This window comes from Dipodomys merriami, unplaced genomic scaffold (genome assembly GCF_024711535.1).
Source record: "Dipodomys merriami isolate MVZ:Mamm:240054 unplaced genomic scaffold, mDipMer1.0.p SCAF_274, whole genome shotgun sequence".
NCBI classification, from domain to species: domain Eukaryota; kingdom Metazoa; phylum Chordata; class Mammalia; order Rodentia; family Heteromyidae; genus Dipodomys; species Dipodomys merriami.
In genome coordinates this window covers 1,222,655-1,241,701 of record NW_027204204.1, presented here as the reverse complement: position 1 = coordinate 1,241,701, position 19,047 = coordinate 1,222,655, and the positions used below count along the sequence as shown (strand labels likewise).

The window sequence follows — 19,047 nt, the reverse complement described above, 5'->3', positions numbered from 1 at the left end:
TAAGAATATTGAATAACTAGAACTTTCCAACACTGTGGTGTAATATCTTTGGAAGAATATTTGACAATATTTGCTTAATCTGAACACATACTAATACACACACACACACGCGCGCGCACGCGTGCGCGCGCATACCTGCATTTCCCCAAAAACATTTGCCAGTGTATTTATACTAGTACTAATCATAACAGCTCCGAGTTGAAAATAGCCTCCATTTTCATTAATAGTGAAGTGGACAGTACATTGTGATAGCCACACAATCTGAATGTTAAGCAATCAAATGGTGACTCACTACTGACATGAACAAGGTTATGTTGATAGAAGTCTGGAAGGAACATTTTAGGGGTGTCTGGAGGCTGTCCATAGTTTTGTCAAAAAATAGAAAGTATCTTTAACACCAGGATAAATGTAGGTCATCAGCAGAGCAGCTTTCTTCCCTAGTATTAGAGTGAACCACAAACACAGTATCAACTATTTGCTTCACTTCTTACCTCCCAGCTTTTACTTAGGAAAGGGTAAGTGTTTTGTGCAGAGAAGCACATTGCCAATGATACTCTTCAGAAGCTAGTGTTTAAAAAAGGTCCCTTAAAGTGAAGAGTTGTGGATCTGATGTTGTAAAGCTTTGAAAACTGTAAACACTGTTCTGTGACACCTCTGTTGAAGAAAAGATCATTAAAAATACAAGGAAAATGTAAAACTTTTGCTTAAGATGATTTTAGATGGCTTTAGCCATCTAAAATTCCCTCTGAGGTACATTCACTGTTGGAAGCAGGTCCACGAAGATGGAAGGGAAAAACACTCACATGTACGCAGTAGCACTGAGGTGAATGAGCAAGCAGCACCAGGGAGAGCATGCATGAGAAACTGAAGTATGCAAAAAAGTGGTAAACATACAACACTACTCTGTCAAAATAGAAATCAGAGTGCAATGGGCAGAGTTTGCATTTTAGGATCCAAAAGTCCAGAAAAATAAAGAACAAAGTAAATGTAGGCTATTGCCTTAAATCCTACATCAGAAGAAAATAAGGAAGAACTTACTTATTTTCTCAAAGTTTTAAAGAAGGACCTTCTCTATTTTGAAGATTAAAGAGACTTGCTAAGTCTTCTATAAGAGCAGAAGACTGACCAAGCCACCAACCAATCTGGGAGTTAGAAAAACACGTTCATGGTTTCCATTTTAGTGTTTTTGTTGTACAAGTACTCTTTTATCAGGTTTCTGCCCTCCAGTGCTGACCTCTGGGTTCTTGAGGGTCATCTCAATGCTGGCTGCAGGCCCGAATCCTGTGAGGGACTTAATGTGGATCTGTGTGGGCAGCGGCCGCCTGCACTGGCAGTACACGGAAAATGCCATGGACTTCAAGTACTGGATGTAGACCACTTGCTCATCCTTCATTGTCTGCAGCATGTACTGGCAAGGCACAATCTAGAAACACAAACAATAATCATTTTAAACCCCTAGAAATGGAGATTGACAATGCCTTGTAAGACACCTGGAAAATAAAACGGCATGCAATTCTTGAGGTAAAAGAAAGCCTTAGCTTTAAAATATGCAAATGTCAAGTGGGCTGTCATTAAATCCTAATTGCTTCTATTGGTATAAAATTCAGTTCTAGTAATTCTCAGGTTACTGTTACTATGGCCTCAAAGTTGTAGAAGGTACATTTTAATACATTCTTTGTAGGCACAATGTATACATGCAGCATATAGGAATTACTATATAATCATTTCAAACACAGACTTCAAATAATGAGAAACCAGCAACAATCTACTCTACTATTTTACTACTAATATTTCACTGAAGAGACAGCAAAACAAGACCAAGCTAACCAAGGTATCACTCTTCAGCTAAAATGTGACATCATTCTAACATCATTCTACTATAAAGCTAGCAAAGGTACAATAAAGGCTAGTTTGCTCATCCAGTGACAAAAGTAATGTACAGAAGTGTAATCTTTTTGGAAAGGAATATGGTGATATGTTTCAGTAGCTACATTCAAGAAGCCACTTTAGAAAACAATGTGAAAAAAAGGGAAGCACAGCATGTTTGCTCTGACTACTTTAGAGTAGTGAAAATGAACTGGCCACCCATATATGGAAAATAGTCATTAAAAATGTTAATTGTGAGAATTTTAAGTAAAATGACAAAATATTCATGAATAACATTAACTAGAAAAGACTAAAATTTATATTTAAATTACAATCCTGATCACATAAAAATGGAGAAAAGGGGCAGAAATACACCATAATGGAAATACGATTGTTGAATCTAAAAAGCCAAATTGTAAATGTATCTTTTTTCCTTTTAAACTTACATAGTCTCCCAATTAAAAAAAAAAACAACTCATGTTGTTATGAATTTTTGTAACAACAACTAATGTAAAGAATAATCTTGCAAAGATTAACCTGGAGAATGAAAGAGTTTCTCATATGCTCAGGTAAATTATCCAGCATTTCTGTATAGCAGCGCATCAAGCTCAACAGCCAAAAGTTTCCAGACGTGGAGTCTTCCTCTGCAGTGTAGGTGAACGGGTCCACCATGTAAATGACGACAGCTGGAGGGTAGGCTTGACTGTCTGCAGAGTCGGGCTCCGTGGGAATTCCTATTCTCTCCCTTTCGGTAACGCTGCACAGAGAGTCATTTGTAAGGTGGACAAAGTAAGTGTCAATGCCATAGAACAAATCAGTCCTAGAGCAAGCTGACTGCCTGGACAATGACTCCAGATTTAAATGGGACAGGATGGGTCACACAAACCAAGCTAGCCAGCATCTAGGCCAGATGGGAAATAACAATACACATCCAGCATTCCTAATTAAAAAACCTGACATAAAGCACAAAAATTTTGGGTTTGGGATTTCAGGTTTTCAGATGAGGAATTCTCAATCAATAGGGCACATGCAAATATTCCAAAATTCAAAATTCGCCAAAATCTGAGATACTTCAGGTCCCAAGCATTTCAGAAGAGGGCATACTCAGCCTGCATAGTCCTCTAAAAAGGGAGATTTCTTTTTTCAACTCCTCTTTATTTTCTGTGGTGATACTGTACAAAGAGGTTATATACCAAGTTAACTGTAAGTTAATATGCTTAATAGTTTGTCTGAATATGTTACAAGCCTCCAATTTCTTACTGCAGCTACAGATCGACAACTGTCACAAAGAAGAGAAACAAAGCATTCTACTGGATCTAGAGATTTATGAGGTTGCAGGGGAGAGAGAGGTCCAATTAGAAGCCACTTCTCTGGCTCAATGAAGTAACATACCTGTCTTGTCCATCCTGGTAGGGCTGGGTAGAGCTCCCCTGCTCAGGGTCTCCGCCACAGGCAATGTTCCCTTGTGTTCTATCGATAGAGCCACCCCCACTGCTGGGGTTCTGCCCTCCCACACCACCGCTGAAGCCTGAAGACGAGGTAGTGCTCATCTGGTTAATCCCAGGGGCGGAGGCAGCCGAGGAAACTGGAGGCCCAGAGGAGCCAGCTGAGGAAGTACTTGCTGCAGGGTTTGCAGAATTGCTGTTAGAGGTGGGATTGAATGCACTGCCAGCTGGGGGAGCTGCTGAGCCTGAGTTTGGAGCTAAAGGCCCAGCAGTCCCAGGAGTAGCTTGTCCCTGGGCTGCTGGCGGTGGAGGCTGGTACTTGGGTGGGGTCAACAGGCTGCTGTCGAGTTGCAGAGTAGCCAAGTAAGGTGCTGTAAGAATCCATGCAGACAACCACCATGAGAGAGCTCCGCAGTGTCAGAGAGAGTAGTCAGAAATTCAGATAAGCACCTTAAAAAATGATGCTTTCAGGATGCAACACTGATCATGACACCTTAGACTCCCCACCTGCATTGGCTTATATATTCTGCAAACACTGATGCACACAGGAAGCAACTATTATAAAACCTGTGTGACAGCCAAGCACAGTGGCTCACATCTGTAATTCTAGCTACCTGGGAGGTAGAGATGGGGAGGATTGTGGTTTGAAGCCAGACTGAGTAAAAAGTTCATGGGCCTGCATTTTAACCAAGAGAAAGCTGAGTTAATGACACATACCTGTCATCCCAGCTACGCAGCTGCATTAAAACTAACCAAAGCAGCTGGGTCCAGTGGCCACTAGCCATTTGGAAAGCAAAAATCTGGAGATCACCGTTTTACACCAGCCCAAGGAAAAAGAAGTTCACAAAATGTCATCTCAGTGAATGGCTGTGTGCAGCAGAGGGCCCCTGGTGGTGCCCTGTCTTCCCCAGAGATACCAAGAGGCACACGTTGGAGGTTCACAACCCAGGCCAGTTAGAACAGAAAATAACCCTACCTCAAAAATAACCAATGCAAAAAAGGTCTGGAGGTGTGGCTCAACTGATAGAGCCTAGAAAGATCTAGGCCATGAGTTCAAGTTCCAGGACCATCAATAAACAACAACAACAACAACAACAACAATAATAATAATAAAAATAATAACAGCAGCAATTACCAAAACAAAAAATGTGGTAGAGCACCTGTCTTTCAAGAGTAGAGCCCTGAGTTCCAAAGTCCAGTACTACCAAGTTAAAAGAAGCTTATCCAAAAAGAAACTGAAAATAATCACTTCTAGTATTTCCTTTCAGACTGTTTCTATGTACTTTTACTGAGAAATGAAAAACCATGTGTTTCACAGCCATCATGATGCCTTATGCTCGTATAGCTTCACGAGCTTAAGGTTTTCTCCCATGTGATGCTGAGGTTTCAAAATATGGTGTTAATAGATATAACCTCTTTAAAGCAACTTTATGCAAGTTTTTAAAGAATATATAGCCACATATAATTAGGATTTCACTACCTAGAACACCAAAAAGACCTAAGTATAAAAATGGAATCCTAACATAACTTAAAAGAAATACAATGCTGCAACCATAGGAGGACAGGATTAACTGTGTTTACTCCCCAAATTCTACTTTGTCCTTTACCTAGGTGATGGCGGCAAACTTGCGCATAAAGTTTGAGTCTGGAATGATTGTCATTCTCCTCGCCGCTCCAGGGCTGGTTAAACCACTCGCTCACAAGTTCATCTGCCAGCTTCTGGGCCACAGTCTTCCCCACACGCATGATTCCGTCGCGTAGCACTTTGCAGATGGGCTTGTGCTGCCCAAGCTTACACATCTGAGACCACAAAACAAGATGGTTACTGACCAGTGCCCCCTCATTCCATTCTTGTTACCTTCTGCTGGCAAAAATGCGCAGGCACTTCCCCATGTCAAGTTATCACACACAACCAAACCATTATCATCAGCTGCTCCTTTCTGGTTGTTATAATGTGCCCTAAAATTGCTGTCTTTACCTCCAAAATGTGGGCTCTAAGGAAAAGTGTTTCTTTGCCTAAGCAAAGATGACGGGACAATGTTGAGCACTACCTGGTTGCTAATGAGCAAATAAATACACCAGATTCCTGACTACTAAGGCTGATTGAGATGTTTGTTCACCAACACCTCCTCTATAATCCTTAAGTAATCATGTTTCCCCACACCATTAAAATTTTAGGGGGTCATCTATATGGTTAAAAACATTCTGGACATCACCAATAGCAGAGGTCACTGAAGCAGTAGACATGCTGATCATTTTTGGGGGGGCGGGGGGAGGGGTACATCATGGGGCTTGAACTCTGAGCCTAGGCACTTTCCCTAAGCTCTTCAGGTCAAGGCGAGCACTCAATCACTTGAGCCACAGTGCCACTTGGAGATAAGAGTCTCATGGACTTTCCTGCCCAGGCTGGCTTTGAACTGTGATCCTCAGATCTCAGCCTCCTGAGTAGCTAGGATGACAGGCGTGAGCCACCAGCATCTGGCCTGATCACTTTTTAAAAAAATAAATAGTTAATTGAGCACAGTAAGATTCTGCCCTTACTCTCCAGGATACTCACTGGGTGGTTATGGCAAAAAAATGAACAGAAGGGGCTGAGAAGGTGGCTCAGTGGTAGAGCGCTTGCCTTGCATGCATGAGGCCCTGGGTTCAATTCCTCAGCACCACATAAGCAGAAAAAAAAAAAAAGCCGAAAGTGGTGCTATGGCTCAAGTGGTAGAGTGCAAGCCTTGAGCTGAAGAGCTGAGGGACAGCGCCCAGGCCCATAGTTCAGACCCCATCCCCCCCAAAAATGAACAGAATACCCTGAAAAGTAAACTGCTTACATTAGTGTCCCTTAATAGAGGTGAGGAAGGGAAGGCTGACCCGGCCCCCAAGAAACCTCTTGAGTACTCTAATCCTAAGCAAGTGTGAATTACTGCCAAAAGAGTATCCCTAGTAAAGTCGTTAAGAACAATAGTGCTACTCCTTCTAAAAAGATCTAGAAATCCCTTATGCTTTGTAGCATATACTGAAGGCTCCATTCGAGATGATGATGTGCTTTAAAAGTTGCTGAGACAAGTTGTCTGTGATAGACTACTTGTGAACTAATAGTATGTTGCATCCAAAGACCAGGCAGTGCTAAGAAATGACTATACTGAGATTTGTATGGCTTAGCAGATGCCATTACATCACATCTGAGCACCTCCATTCTTTCAACTAACTCCTAAATTTACTTGGGTTCCACATTTACCCATACATTTATAAATAGGAATGTTCTGCTTTGGAATTTGAGATTCAGCATCTTAGTCAAGGACCACTTTTTAAATGCTTGTGAGCTAGGCCTTGGTGGTTTATGCCTATAATCCCAGTTACTCAGAAGGCTGAGGGTTATGGTTCAAAGCCAACCCAGGCAGGAAAGTCCATGAGACTCTTATCTCCAATAAACTATTTTAAAAAAAAGCCATAAGTGGCTTTTTAAGTGATAGAACACTCATCTTGAGCAAAAGAAGCTATGGGACAGCACCCAGGCCCAGAGTTCAAAGTCCCAGGACTGGCAAAAAAAATAAAAATAAAATGCTTACAATGTGCCTGACACAGTTATAAACATTCAAACAGATATTAATTTCAATTAACCTTGCCAAATATGAAGATACTCAACATATAAGTCACAAAGAACTTCACAGTTTATGTACTTCAGCAAAAGAAATGTGACACTCTTTACAGACAGACATGAATCTAACTTTTCAAAACTACCAGGAATTTATACACTTAAGATATGAGATATCTACATGGTGCTTATATTTGTTTTTTTTTTGTTTTTTTTTTATTTAATTTAATTTTATTTGTGAACATACTGTACAGAGGAGTTACAATTACGTGGGCAGGATAATGCGTACATTTCTTACCAAGCATTGCAGCCTCCTCCTTTGTTTACCCTTCACATCCCTTCCCAGCCTCCCCCCTCCCCCAATGGTGCGTATATTTGGCCATTACTTTTTTTATCTGAATCAAAATTTTTGTATTAAGATGAATTTAAGTAGTGTTAAACCACAATAGGTACATTATTCATTGCACATCTTTTAGCTCCAATTTTTTTTTAGCTAAACTATTTTTTTTATAACATTTTCAGGTACTCTTACCTATCTACCTACTCCCCGAAATAAATCAAAAGAGCAGGTATGCTTTTCGTAAAGCTCTTAGACAAAGACCTCTCTCCTGCAGTGAGTACTGCTTATAAACTCTGAGCTCAGAATGGGAAAACAGGGTGGAATTTTCAGCCACATAAGGCTAGTGCAGGAATGTCTTCTTTATCTAATAAAATGCAAACCTACAGGAATAAAACAATTCATTTCCAGAAAAAAATCTCTTAAAGTGAACTCTTTCACCTCCATTCGTGGTGTCCTTAAGAGACCTAACTTCAACAGACAAGCTTGCACTTTCAAACAGTCGAGTCAGGAGAACAGGGGTGCCCTCATAAAAAGGTTGCTCTCACCTCGTACACAGCACTCAAGTCCCTGAAGAAAGTTTTGGCTCCTTCGAGCAAGGCCTCATTTTCGGGACACACCACAATATAGGCAACATCGCGGCGGCCCCCGTACGGGTCCAGCAGCAGCCTCTCCCAGAAGGGCAAGGAGAACGGAGAGACGGTCAGGAAGTCCTTGTCATAGCCCACCAGCAGAGTGGGGATGGGCAGCGGCTCCGGGGACTCCTCTGAGCCTAAAACAGCAGCAACATTAGGAAGGCGCCTCACAGCCTGCTGCCCACAACCAAGGCCCGCACGGCCCCTGGCGTACCACTCCTGATCCTGCCATGTGAAATGTCACAGCCTATTGATACCGCACTCTGCAAAGAATTTCCCAGATCATCTAATTACACAGTCCCTAGTGAAGACCCCTAATTAAATGAGTCAGAATTTACTTGTAAAGGTTCCAAAAGATAAGGCAAACTGAAACACAGGGAAGTTAGCTTTCCAAGTGGCACTAACTACATTGCATTTCAGAGCAGTATTGTGATGGTGACTACAGAGACATCAATCAGAGAACTGAGGACAGGAAAGATGAGAGTCTAACTCTTCACACAGTTATGCCTGTCAAAGATGATTTTCCTGTCTCACTTGAATTATCCCAAGAATGCTTAGAAAACTGGACTCCAAAAATAACTTTAAGAAATAAAAATTCATAAAACAATAGTAATAATAAAGACAAATGTTCCATCTCATCAATGAAGCAAGGACTTGGTCGTTGGCAAAGAGTAGAAGGAGGGGACTCTACCGTAGGTTCCACGTCCTGCCATTTTATGGAACTGCTGCCAGGTTAGTGGCCCCTGCACGTGCTGGATGTTCTCCCAGGTCCGGCCCGTGCGCTTCTTCTGGATGGCATCTTGGAGAAAGGGCTGCAGAGACAACAGCATGCGCACCACATCCTGGGAGGAGAGCATGCTGATGTCCAGCACTGGAAGAGACACGAGAGCAGAGAGGATCTCTGTTAACCCACAACACACATTAATTAGCTACAGGAGTATCTAGGATTCTGGACCTAGGGGTTAAAAGATCTTCTCAATTAGAAAACAACTGACAACTTGGTAATAAAAAGTTAGTAAAAGGGAAATGAGTTACTACAAATAAGAGAGTTTAACTAAAAAATGGTTTGACAAGAGAAAGATTTGTTTCCAAAATTTTCCTAAGAGCTCTGCAATAGTTCTTGATTATCATATACTTCCATTTACAAATAAAAATGCTTTGGCTACATGTTAAGTTAGGATACAAGAAAGAGACGCTTAAAAAAGCATTTGGAATGCTCTTAATATAAAATATTTTCCCAACAAATAAGGAATGCATAAGGAGAAAAAGGGACACTGAAGGCAGCCTGAAGCATACAGAAACACGGCAGAAGCAGCAACAGGATCCAGTCACCTTAAACACACACAAGAAGTGGGGCTCACTGGGTAGGATAATGTAAATGTTCCTTCTGTCAACAGTCACCCTGGGAAGAGATGTTAACCTCTATGCAAGCACACACATGTGAATGTGTATGTGTTTTCTCTGGATGGAAGGCCCCTAACACTCACCGCATTCTCAAAAGGTCTGTGGGAACAGCATAACAGACTTGAAGTGATATGCTATGAATTTGCCTGACTGGGCTCCTGGAGACCTTTCCTCATACCTACTTTTCTGGCTGAACAAGAAAAAGACTTGAAGAAACATGTAAGACATGTCTACCAACTAAATCTGAGTGAGACGCAGGTACTCTTTAAGACCCGTATAGATAAGCTCCTAAGTCAATGAAGAACAGCTTCTATTAGCCTGTATTGGTGATCCTCAGAATTTTTTTTCACCTTTGGGGACAAAACTCCAGGAAATTATACAAATGTAGGTTGTTTGTTTGGGGCTAAGCCCTGTGTTCCTGCATAAGCTTTCCCTGGGGAGCAGAGGCGCTGAGGGCAGCTTTCCCCACTGTACTTCTCCCTCAATTAAATCACCTTTAGGCTCTTTATTTTACTTATATATACATAATATATATAATTATAAATTATAGATAATATAGATAATATGTTACATGTTATATATATTACAATATATATAACCACCAACAACAATGAAGTTTCTCTGTACCTTTGCCTCTACCAAAAGTGGAAAATAAGGGTATTACAGCTTTCTGAAAAATAAAACTAGAGTATTTCTTGTAAGTCCTATTCCTGTACATATAAAATAGAATTTGAAGGCACCTCGTTCATTTACAGTAATATTTGCTACTTTTAAGCATCTTCCCATTTTTCAAACTTGCTCTACAGTAAGAAGCACAGTTCCTCACAGGACAAGTTGATACCACTGATTCATGCAGACTGCTTTTCTGTCCCATGACAGCCAGACAATCCAGAGAAAGGAACCACTCAAGCTGATCCTCCACAGTTTTTCGGGAGAAAGGAAGGTCTCTTTACTTCAACTATTCATTCAGGAGACACTAAGGACCTGCTAAGCACAGGACATTGTCTGAAGCTAAGCAGTTGTAAAACCAAAGATAACGCTTTACACTTTCTTAGGAGTCTTAACTTACTTAGACTATTCGATGATCTCTGCACGCCACACATGCTTTTACCATTCCCCTTTTTAGTCTAATTTAAGATATGCCTATTACTCTCCCCTCAGAAAAACAGAGTTGAGGAAGGCAGGGTAGGTGCTTCATCCTCACACTGTCTTCTTAGTAAAGAAGATAGGATTAGCCCACCTTCTACTCCTCACCTGCACTGTTTTGTGTGCTGACCACCTTCTCGCTTTGGAACACACGTTAGCCCTCACTTCTTCCTAAGACAGGCCCCACTCTGCTCCACCCCTCTATGCTCCCTTCTCTCCCTATCCATATTTCGCTCAGCTCTGCCTTGGCTTCCTGTACACTTTCTTTCCTCCTCAGTGAACTCTGGGTTCTGGAATTACCATGCATATGACAAATACTTGTCTTCTGAGCTCCAGCCCCAGTCTCTACCCAGAGATTTCAAAAGACATCTTAAAAACTCCATTTATGACCTTTCTCCCCAGACCATGTCTTACAGCTGCGGATATATGAACGATAGCACTGTCTATTCAAGGACATAATTTACGGGATCTTTAATCCCCTCCCAAACTCAATCCAGTAACAAGTCCTGCAATAACACTTCAAAGCACCTCTACAATTTGTCTACTACTTCCCCACCATAAGGCAAACTATGGTTTCTTATTTGATCTGAAGTCTTCCAGATTAATTTCTAATCCACATCAGAATTATGGTCAGAATACATGTTTCTTATTCTTGTTCGCCCCTCATGATGGTCTCACATTTTCTTCAGACACATTTTAGTGTGCTCTGAAGACCTGATTCCCACCATGTCTTAAGGGCTCTTTATAACCCAGTCTCTGCTAACTCCTAACCTGAGGGCACAATTTAGTCTAACTCCGGACCTTCACACTCATCTCTCCTGTCTAGGACACATGATCTGCTTTCTCTTCTTCCTCAGTGAGAAGATCTCTGAGCAAATGCTACCACTCCAAGGGAGTCTTTCCCAACCTCCTGTGCAAGGTAGCCTCTCTGTTCCATGTTCTCATCTCTTACAATGACTGATTTCAACGTGCTGACCTACATAATTGATAAATGTCCAACTGTTCATTTTCCCACATAACTTAGAGAGCTCACAAAGGCAGATGCCTCCTCTCTGTGTTACACACATCACAGTGGAGTGTAGCAGCTAAGGCAAGGGATTTGCCTGGCACTCTTAGAGCCTAACCCCGAAGTGTTTCGTCAGCTTGGGTTTTTATCTCCTCCACTGCCACAGTGCTAGGGATTGAACTCTGTGCCTCATGCAAGCCAGCTAGGGATCATTCCAGCCAACCTGCAGCACTAATGCTAGAGACCCTGGGATATGCTCCAGGAATCACAGCACTGTAGTAAGAGACACAACACACTGGGAAACCAGAGGAAGGTGAAAATGTCCACTGAACCATCAGTCTCAAGGAAGCAACTTCATGGAAACCTGACCTTAAAGAATGGATGGACGTAGGCAACAGGGTACACAAATTACCAGTTTACACAGTCATGACAACTTGGACATGTAGGAGCCACGGGATGCCAATATGAATTGCTTACTTGTGATTAATACAAGAGGAAATTTTCACAAAACAATTACTCTTCTCCAGTCATGTTTCAATAGAAAATATTCCCTCGTTTCTTAAATCTAGGATGAAATCAATACAGCCCTCATTTCAGTGACTTTTATTTTTGACGAGATGAAAATTAAAATTTTTGTTACACAGTAAAGAAAGCCTTCAGTTGTCATCACACCAAGATAATTTTAAATGGAAATCTGTTTTCTGGGCCACTTACCATTGCTGTGAGGCCATGAATGCACAGTGGCACTTCTCACCAAAGCTTCGTCTATTTTTCCACCTGTGAGATTATCCACATACTGTCGCCCCTGCTCCAGTGCATTAAAGCATTCCGTCCAGTAGTCATTATTATCTGCCTGCACCCGGTCATAACTCCAGCTCACACAGGGAACTGTTTGGCGATTGTTAGAGGAAATGTAGTCCAGGAAACTCAGAGAAGCAAAAGGTTGTGTGTGCTGATTCTGCAGGAGGAGGAGAAGGCTTATGGGTGGCTCCAGAGACTTCCTAGCTCCCTCCATCTGAGGAAGAAAGGTGGACTGACACATCATTAAGCGCCTCTCTGCGGCTTGGCCAATATCAGAATTCTTCCCAAAAATATCCAACTCATCTTCAAGGAAGAGTCCCGAGTTGTAGCCAAGTTTGCGGTTCATGATGGCACTAAACCCACAGGTGCAGCGGTACTGGTCCTCATTGGAAGAATCTGGGATGTAAAGCCCAACGTCTGCCCCTTTGATGTTCATGTTGCAGGCACAGATGCAACAACTGTCAAAGTTCCGGTCCTTAAAGATATTCATCACAGAATCTGAGAGAATCAGGGTGACATACAGACTATGGGCTTCAGGAATTGGCTGCATGGTGGCAGGCTCCACAGAGTTAAGGGGCCGCGTGGTAGAGGGGGTAGAGGCTGGTGAGCCCTGATCAGTGCTGTCATATTTAACAGACCCTTGACCACTGGCAGTACCCCCACCTCTGGGAGTTCTTGGAGTCCTGGGGGTTCGTGGTGTGGGAACAGAGAAACGAGGTGTTGCTGGAGATGGGAGGACTCCTGCCCCACTGTTGCTGGCTGGGGCAGCACTGTTCAGTGTCACTGGTGTGTTCATCTGTGGTGTGTTCAGATAGTCTGGATCTGCTAGGCTCCCAACACTAGGCACATTACTGCAAAAAAGAGAAGGCATTATCACATGAGGAAGGGCAGCAAGTCCAGACACCAGAGCCTACCCAATATCACCCCAACCACCACTGTACATTACTCATTTGATTTAAATTAAAAAAAAAAAAAAAAAAGCCTGGTGTTGGTGGCTCACGCCTGTAATCCTAGCTACTCAAGAGGCTGAGATCTGAGAATCATGGCTCAAAGCCAGCCTGGGCAGAAAAGTCTGTGAGACTCTTATCTCCAATAAACCACCAGAAAACTGGAAGTGGCACTGCACCTGTGGTTCACAGGTTACTCAGGATGCTGAGATCTGAGAAACCCCACTCCAAGCCAGCCAAGGCAGAAAAGTCCATGACATGCTATTTATCCCCAATTAATCAGCAAAAAGCTGGACCTGGAGCCATGACTCAAAAGGTAGAAGAACATTAGCCTTGAGTGAAAAAGCAGAGCAAAAGCTCAAGGCTCTCCGAGTTCAGTCCTTGTTATAGCCCCCTTAAAAAAGGAGGGAACAGGAGAACACAAAACAGTCAGTACAGTATACAGAAAACCAAGACAAGAAGAATTCCACAGTACACATTCCTTCTACATCTTTCACATGCAAATCATCCTCACATCAGTCTTTTGAGGAAAATCACTATTTCTGTAAGGATACATGACAATGAGTTTAATAAATTTGAGTTTGAGAAGTTGTAACTACTAACTGGAACTTAGGCATATGAGTTTGGATGCTCAATTAGCTAAAAGATGATAGGATTGAAATTCCATCTAACTTGTGAGTATGGTTTTGTCTCTTTTTTTTTTGGTGGTGGTGGTGGTGGTAAGAAAACTTAGCAGAACTATATTGAGTAAGTAAACAAACATGCAAGAAGACATACAGACAAAAAGCAGACAGACAAGCACAAGGACAGGGGTACACTCTAGCAGAGTATGGGTGCTCTCATAGGTAGGTAGGGAGACACTGGCATTTTTTTTTAAATTTTTTTTTGGGTCAGGTCGTGGGGCCTGAACTCTGGGCCTGGGTGCTGTCCCTCAGCTCTTCAGCTCAAGGCTAGCACTCTACCACTTGAGCCACAGCGCCACTTCCAGCTTTTTTTTTTTCTGCTTATGTGGTGCTGAGGAATCGAACACAGGGCCTCATGCATGCAAGGCAAGTGCTCTACCACTAAGCCACCTTCCCAGCCCAACACCAGCATTTTTGAACCTGAAACTCTGCCAGTAAATTTGCTCCCAGAGGCTAGATCTATATATGATACTAGAATAGTTATAATCAAATACATATAACATTTTAACATTTTTCTAATTTTCCAACTGCAACCCTTTCTTGATTCACATTTTCATAGTAATACGTGACCTGGGTTTTTTTGGGGGGAGGCGGGAGAGAGGGGGGGGATTCTAGCCCATTGCCAGTGCTGCACTTAATTATCAGAAATACTGCACATGCCATAACAGGCTTTGGTGGTAATTAGGAAGATGTGCCTGCAGAAGGAGAAACAGTGTATCCTGCTTTCTAGCTTCTAAAAAAAGATATCTGTGGGATGAAAGGCACTCTTATTCCATCTCTTATTTTTAAATATGTTGTGTATTACATATTGTACAGTTATTTTTGTTCCCTAGGACTGAGTTGATGATCTATTTTCTTATAAGCAGTAATAACTTGGAAGAATAACCAAACAGAAGATAGTGTCTACAGCTGTTTTGTTCTTGTAAGACATTTTCTGGATACACTTTCTGATGTACCTGTGTAAATAGCATACAAGTCTATTCTCTACACTTCGAAATCAAAGGCATTTTTTTTCAGTATTGATTCTCTTATGTACAAATACTGTAGTTAGGGGCTGGGAATGTGGTTTAGAGGTCAAGTGTTTGCCCAGTGTGCATGAAGCCCTGGGTCAGATTCCTCAGTACCACATAAACAGAAAAAAACTGGAAGTGGAGCTGTGGCTGTGGCTCAAGAGTGCTAGCCTTGAGTAAAAGAAGGTCAGGGACAGTGCCCAGGCCCTGAGTTCAAGCCCAAGGACTGGCAAAACACAAAACAAAAAACAAATACTGTAGTTAAACTGATGTTTTTTCAATAAATGAAATATGCACTTATTCACAATGTAGAAGAAAAACTAATAAAGAAATGCTTTGTCAAATAATTTTCTTGTGATTCTTTTAATGCCTTTACTATTAGCCTTAAAACCCAAATCAGGCATTATAAAATACTTTTAAATCTGAGACATAGTAGTACCTTGACTATAGATTTAAATGATCCAGAAAATTTGGTTGGCAATTACTATTGTTTCAGATCAAAATAGTAAGTGTGTAACAATGATCTTCATTCGAACTGGATTCCTTTCAAGTTTACCTGTTCAACAAAACCCTGAAATAATTATGTAATTCATACTGGATAAAGAACTAGAACTACTGCCTAAAAATGGAAATGTTTAAACTGTCCCCCTAGGTAGAAAGAATAGATCGTCTGATATAATAATCTGGTTTCTCATATTCAATAAAATTGAGTTGAACATCAACCTTCTAACATAATGTTAGAAGCTGGATATACAACAATGAAAAAGACAGAAAAGTGCAATAGACTTGAGTCAAGTGATCACAGGTACACTGAGTATGACCAAGAGGAGGTCCAGGGTGGTGGGGACTGGATACCACAACACTAGGACCATACTGTGTATAACTATGATGTCAGTCAGATATCCACTCGCTCCACAGGATGGACTTAAATCAAATGAAACTCAAACTCAGATTTAGTCTCACTAGCTACCACACAAGGCCAGTGACTGCCACATAGGAAGTTTTATTCACACTGGCCATCTAGAACACACACAAAAAAATCTTTGGATGGCAAAGAGCAGAGGTAATAGATGTAAACAGTTACCATATGCTCTAAGCTATCCTATCAAATAATAAAAGGTTATGTGCAGTATTTAGGGGAAACCTGCAGGAGGAATGTGAGAGATTAAACCACTGAATGTGTTTCCTGAAGTTTCATTTATTCACAACTGGGAATGCTAACATGTGTGCAGGGTATGTGCTGGTGTGATAGCAGGACCTAAACTAAGTAAGGAAGCTGGAATACCTCTGGAGTACAACAGCGCCCACTTGCCAGGGACTCACAGCACTGTGCTTCTGAGCACATTCTTTCCTACTGGTTATGCAGTTATTTCCATGACACCTCAATAAGCCATTAGCTCTAGAGGCTGTCCAAAGTTCTGGGGAGCAGGAGGAAGAACAGGATCCTCAGACTATTAAATGTTATACAGACAACTCTGAGAAGGCATGAATGTATATCTTATGATACTGTAGCCTGGCTCCCATACCTAGGGTCTTCTCACTATGCCTCCATTAGCTTCTCATTCTGTCACTGACTTCACATACACAAACATGAAGCTGGGTTATTGCATTAAATTTCAATAAGATAGTTTATTAGGAAGACACAAACATGTAGCCCACAGAACGAGTCTGTACCACATATTTGTTTCATTGATTCCTAAAATATAATGCTGAAAAAGCTGCCAAGACTTTAAAAAGTAGAAACCATAAATGTCTGGATTTCCACCAGCACTCCAGAACAGAACACTCTGACCACACTGATCCCACCACTCCATGACAGCAGCTCCACCCACCGAACAGCCATTGTCACTGGGAACAGGGCACAAACCAAGGCCTACTGACCTTGCTGTCCTACAGGGGCAGGTGGGCTCATCTGGGCCCAAATACCAGTTTAAGTGCCTGGTTTCTTATTTTATAGCATTGTATTTTATTAAAACAGTATTTATTCCAAAGAAAGTTGATTATGTTGGTGAGATAAGTACTGTTTTTCCAGATACCAGGAAATCTGTCCAGTGTTCATGAACACCTTTTTCATCCATCAAATCATACTGCCACTGTTGCTGCTTTTCAAAATGATGTGGGGTCAGCGACAGAGAAATTTACCTATATTAATACTGAATTTTAAGGTGCCATTAAGTAATACACTGAAATTATCACTTTACATAAAACACCACTCCCAAAATACAACCAACTCCTATCAATGTCTGATTTAGTGGTAGTCAGATTTCACAATGAATAAATATGAGCACCACACTTCTCTATACAAATAATCCTAATTTGTATAAACAAAAAAAAAAACCTCATTTAGAAACGATTATACAGATAATGGGCACAAAATCATGAATCATCCAAGTCTCAAATGATTTGTTATTGTCACCACTTTTAACAAGTGTTCTCTTGGTCTGAAATAAGGCCCAAAATGAGCAAAGTCTCTGCACGTACTTGTAGCCATCTCTAACGAAAGTGGCTGCGGAGGGCAGGGGCAGTTGTTCGATTTTAGGAGGAATTGCCCACGAAGGCCGAAACAGACAGGCATCGGGTATTTTCAGAGGTAGCAGGCAATGGCTCGGCAACATCTTCAGTGGAGCAAACATGGAGGATCCCACAAATGGTTGAAAAGGTGGAGGTCTGTGCACATATGAAAAGTCCTGTAACAACAAAACAGCTAGTGTTAGTGCCACAGTTGCTCAGGGCTTCATAAACACAGCCACAAAAAAACTGTATTTTTCTTATTGATGAATTAAAAAATTATTACTACCAAAACGTTTAGTCAAGACACTATAATTAGTATGCCCAGTGGTACCTCATGCTCAAAAGATTCTTAGAAACTGTGGGTATGACACATAAATAATGTCATTTTTAAAAGTTGTATATGAGGGGATGGAGGTAGGGCTCAGTTGGCAGAGCGCCAGTCAATGAGCAAAGGTATCAGGTACCAAGTTCATGTCTCATCTCAAAAAAATAAAGCTGTATATGAGTCCACTTGAAAACCACCCTGCCTTGAAGACATGAGTACACGGACAATTACCTTTATTTCTTCTGGCTTGGGACTTCCTAATCCATCTTCCACTTCCATTTTGAATTCTGGGAGGTGTGTGGAAACCATACTGACCGCAGGACTCTCCATCATACCTAACGCCGTCACTGTCTCTGGAAGTATCCCATCTTTGTAAGTCATCACAGGTGAAAAGGCAGGATGCTGTTCCAAAGATGGAGGGGTGGGGAACATCCTCTGTAAATCTGCAACTGCTAAAAAAAGAAAACTCTTTGAAAGGCAAACCTACAAATATCCTCGTTTGTACCCAGGCACCCCACTGGGCTCCACAAATAACGCTGACTGAATGTTCACATCAATTACACGTGAGCACACTAAGAACGGAAGCTTCTAAAAAGATGGTCACAAGTAAAAAAAATGATACTTTTCTGAGACTTTACCAATATTCTATAATGCTTTATGATATGACTTTGTACCAATTAAGTGTATAAAATCTCTATTATATTCATTTTTCTTCCAATAGTTACTAAAAAATGTATTAGGTGAATGAAAGGGAAACTGGAAGTGATTTAGATGTAGCTGCACTATTAAAAATTCTACCCCTGGAATATTAAAATTCTATTCCTAAGCACTGATGGCTCATGTCTGTAATTCTAGCTACTCAGGAAGCTTTGATCTGAGGATCCCAGCTGGAAGCCACCCTGGACAGTCCATGAGACTCTTTATCTCCAAAAAGCCAGAAATGGAAGTATAGCTCAGGTGGTAGAGCACCAGCCTTGAAAGAAAAGGCCAAGCAAGGGTGCAAGGCCTAAGTTCAAGCTCTAATACTACTGTGCAGGATGGTGGGGGGGGGGGGGGAGGGAATGGGGGAGTGGGCACACAGACAAATTCCATCGTGTTTACAGTGATACATGAAATACTAAAAATAATAAAAACTGGTTTCAGGTGATTTTTGTGCCAACCTTTTGGGGAAACAATTCTGCACGCATTCCAGACTAGAATCAAAAAATAATTTGTTGGATATCAATCATGTGTTTGAAGAAGAAAAAAAAACAAGTATTTTAAGAAATACTCAGAACTGGGAATGTGGCTTAGAGGTGGAGTGCTTGCCTAGCATGCATGAAGCCCTGGATTCAATTCCCCAGTA

The 19,047-nt window shown here is 41.5% G+C and overlaps 1 protein-coding gene across 3 annotated transcripts in view; it reads right to left on the bottom strand.

The window, feature by feature from the left end:
- The window catches only part of LOC138837712 (mediator of RNA polymerase II transcription subunit 13-like), a 200,213-nt gene that overhangs the window by 16,485 nt on the left and 164,681 nt on the right, over nt 1–19,047 (bottom strand). For 2 of the 3 annotated variants that reach the window (XR_011375419.1, XM_070036665.1), the window contains exons 15-23: nt 17,934–18,154; nt 17,348–17,553; nt 12,140–13,077; nt 8,561–8,740; nt 7,783–8,006; nt 4,919–5,111; nt 3,259–3,682; nt 2,404–2,623; nt 1,235–1,423 (exon numbers count right to left, since the gene is read on the bottom strand). Coding sequence is in view for 2 of the 3 variants with exons in the window: in XM_070036665.1 (XP_069892766.1) it covers nt 1,235–1,423; nt 2,404–2,623; nt 3,259–3,682; nt 4,919–5,111; nt 7,783–8,006; nt 8,561–8,740; nt 12,140–13,077; nt 17,348–17,553; nt 17,934–18,154 (2,795 nt within the window). In the remaining variant the exon portion in view is untranslated. The remainder of the gene's footprint in view (nt 1–1,234; nt 1,424–2,403; nt 2,624–3,258; nt 3,683–4,918; nt 5,112–7,782; nt 8,007–8,560; nt 8,741–12,139; nt 13,078–17,347; nt 17,554–17,933; nt 18,155–19,047) is intronic. The other variant, XM_070036666.1, reaches the window with a different exon arrangement.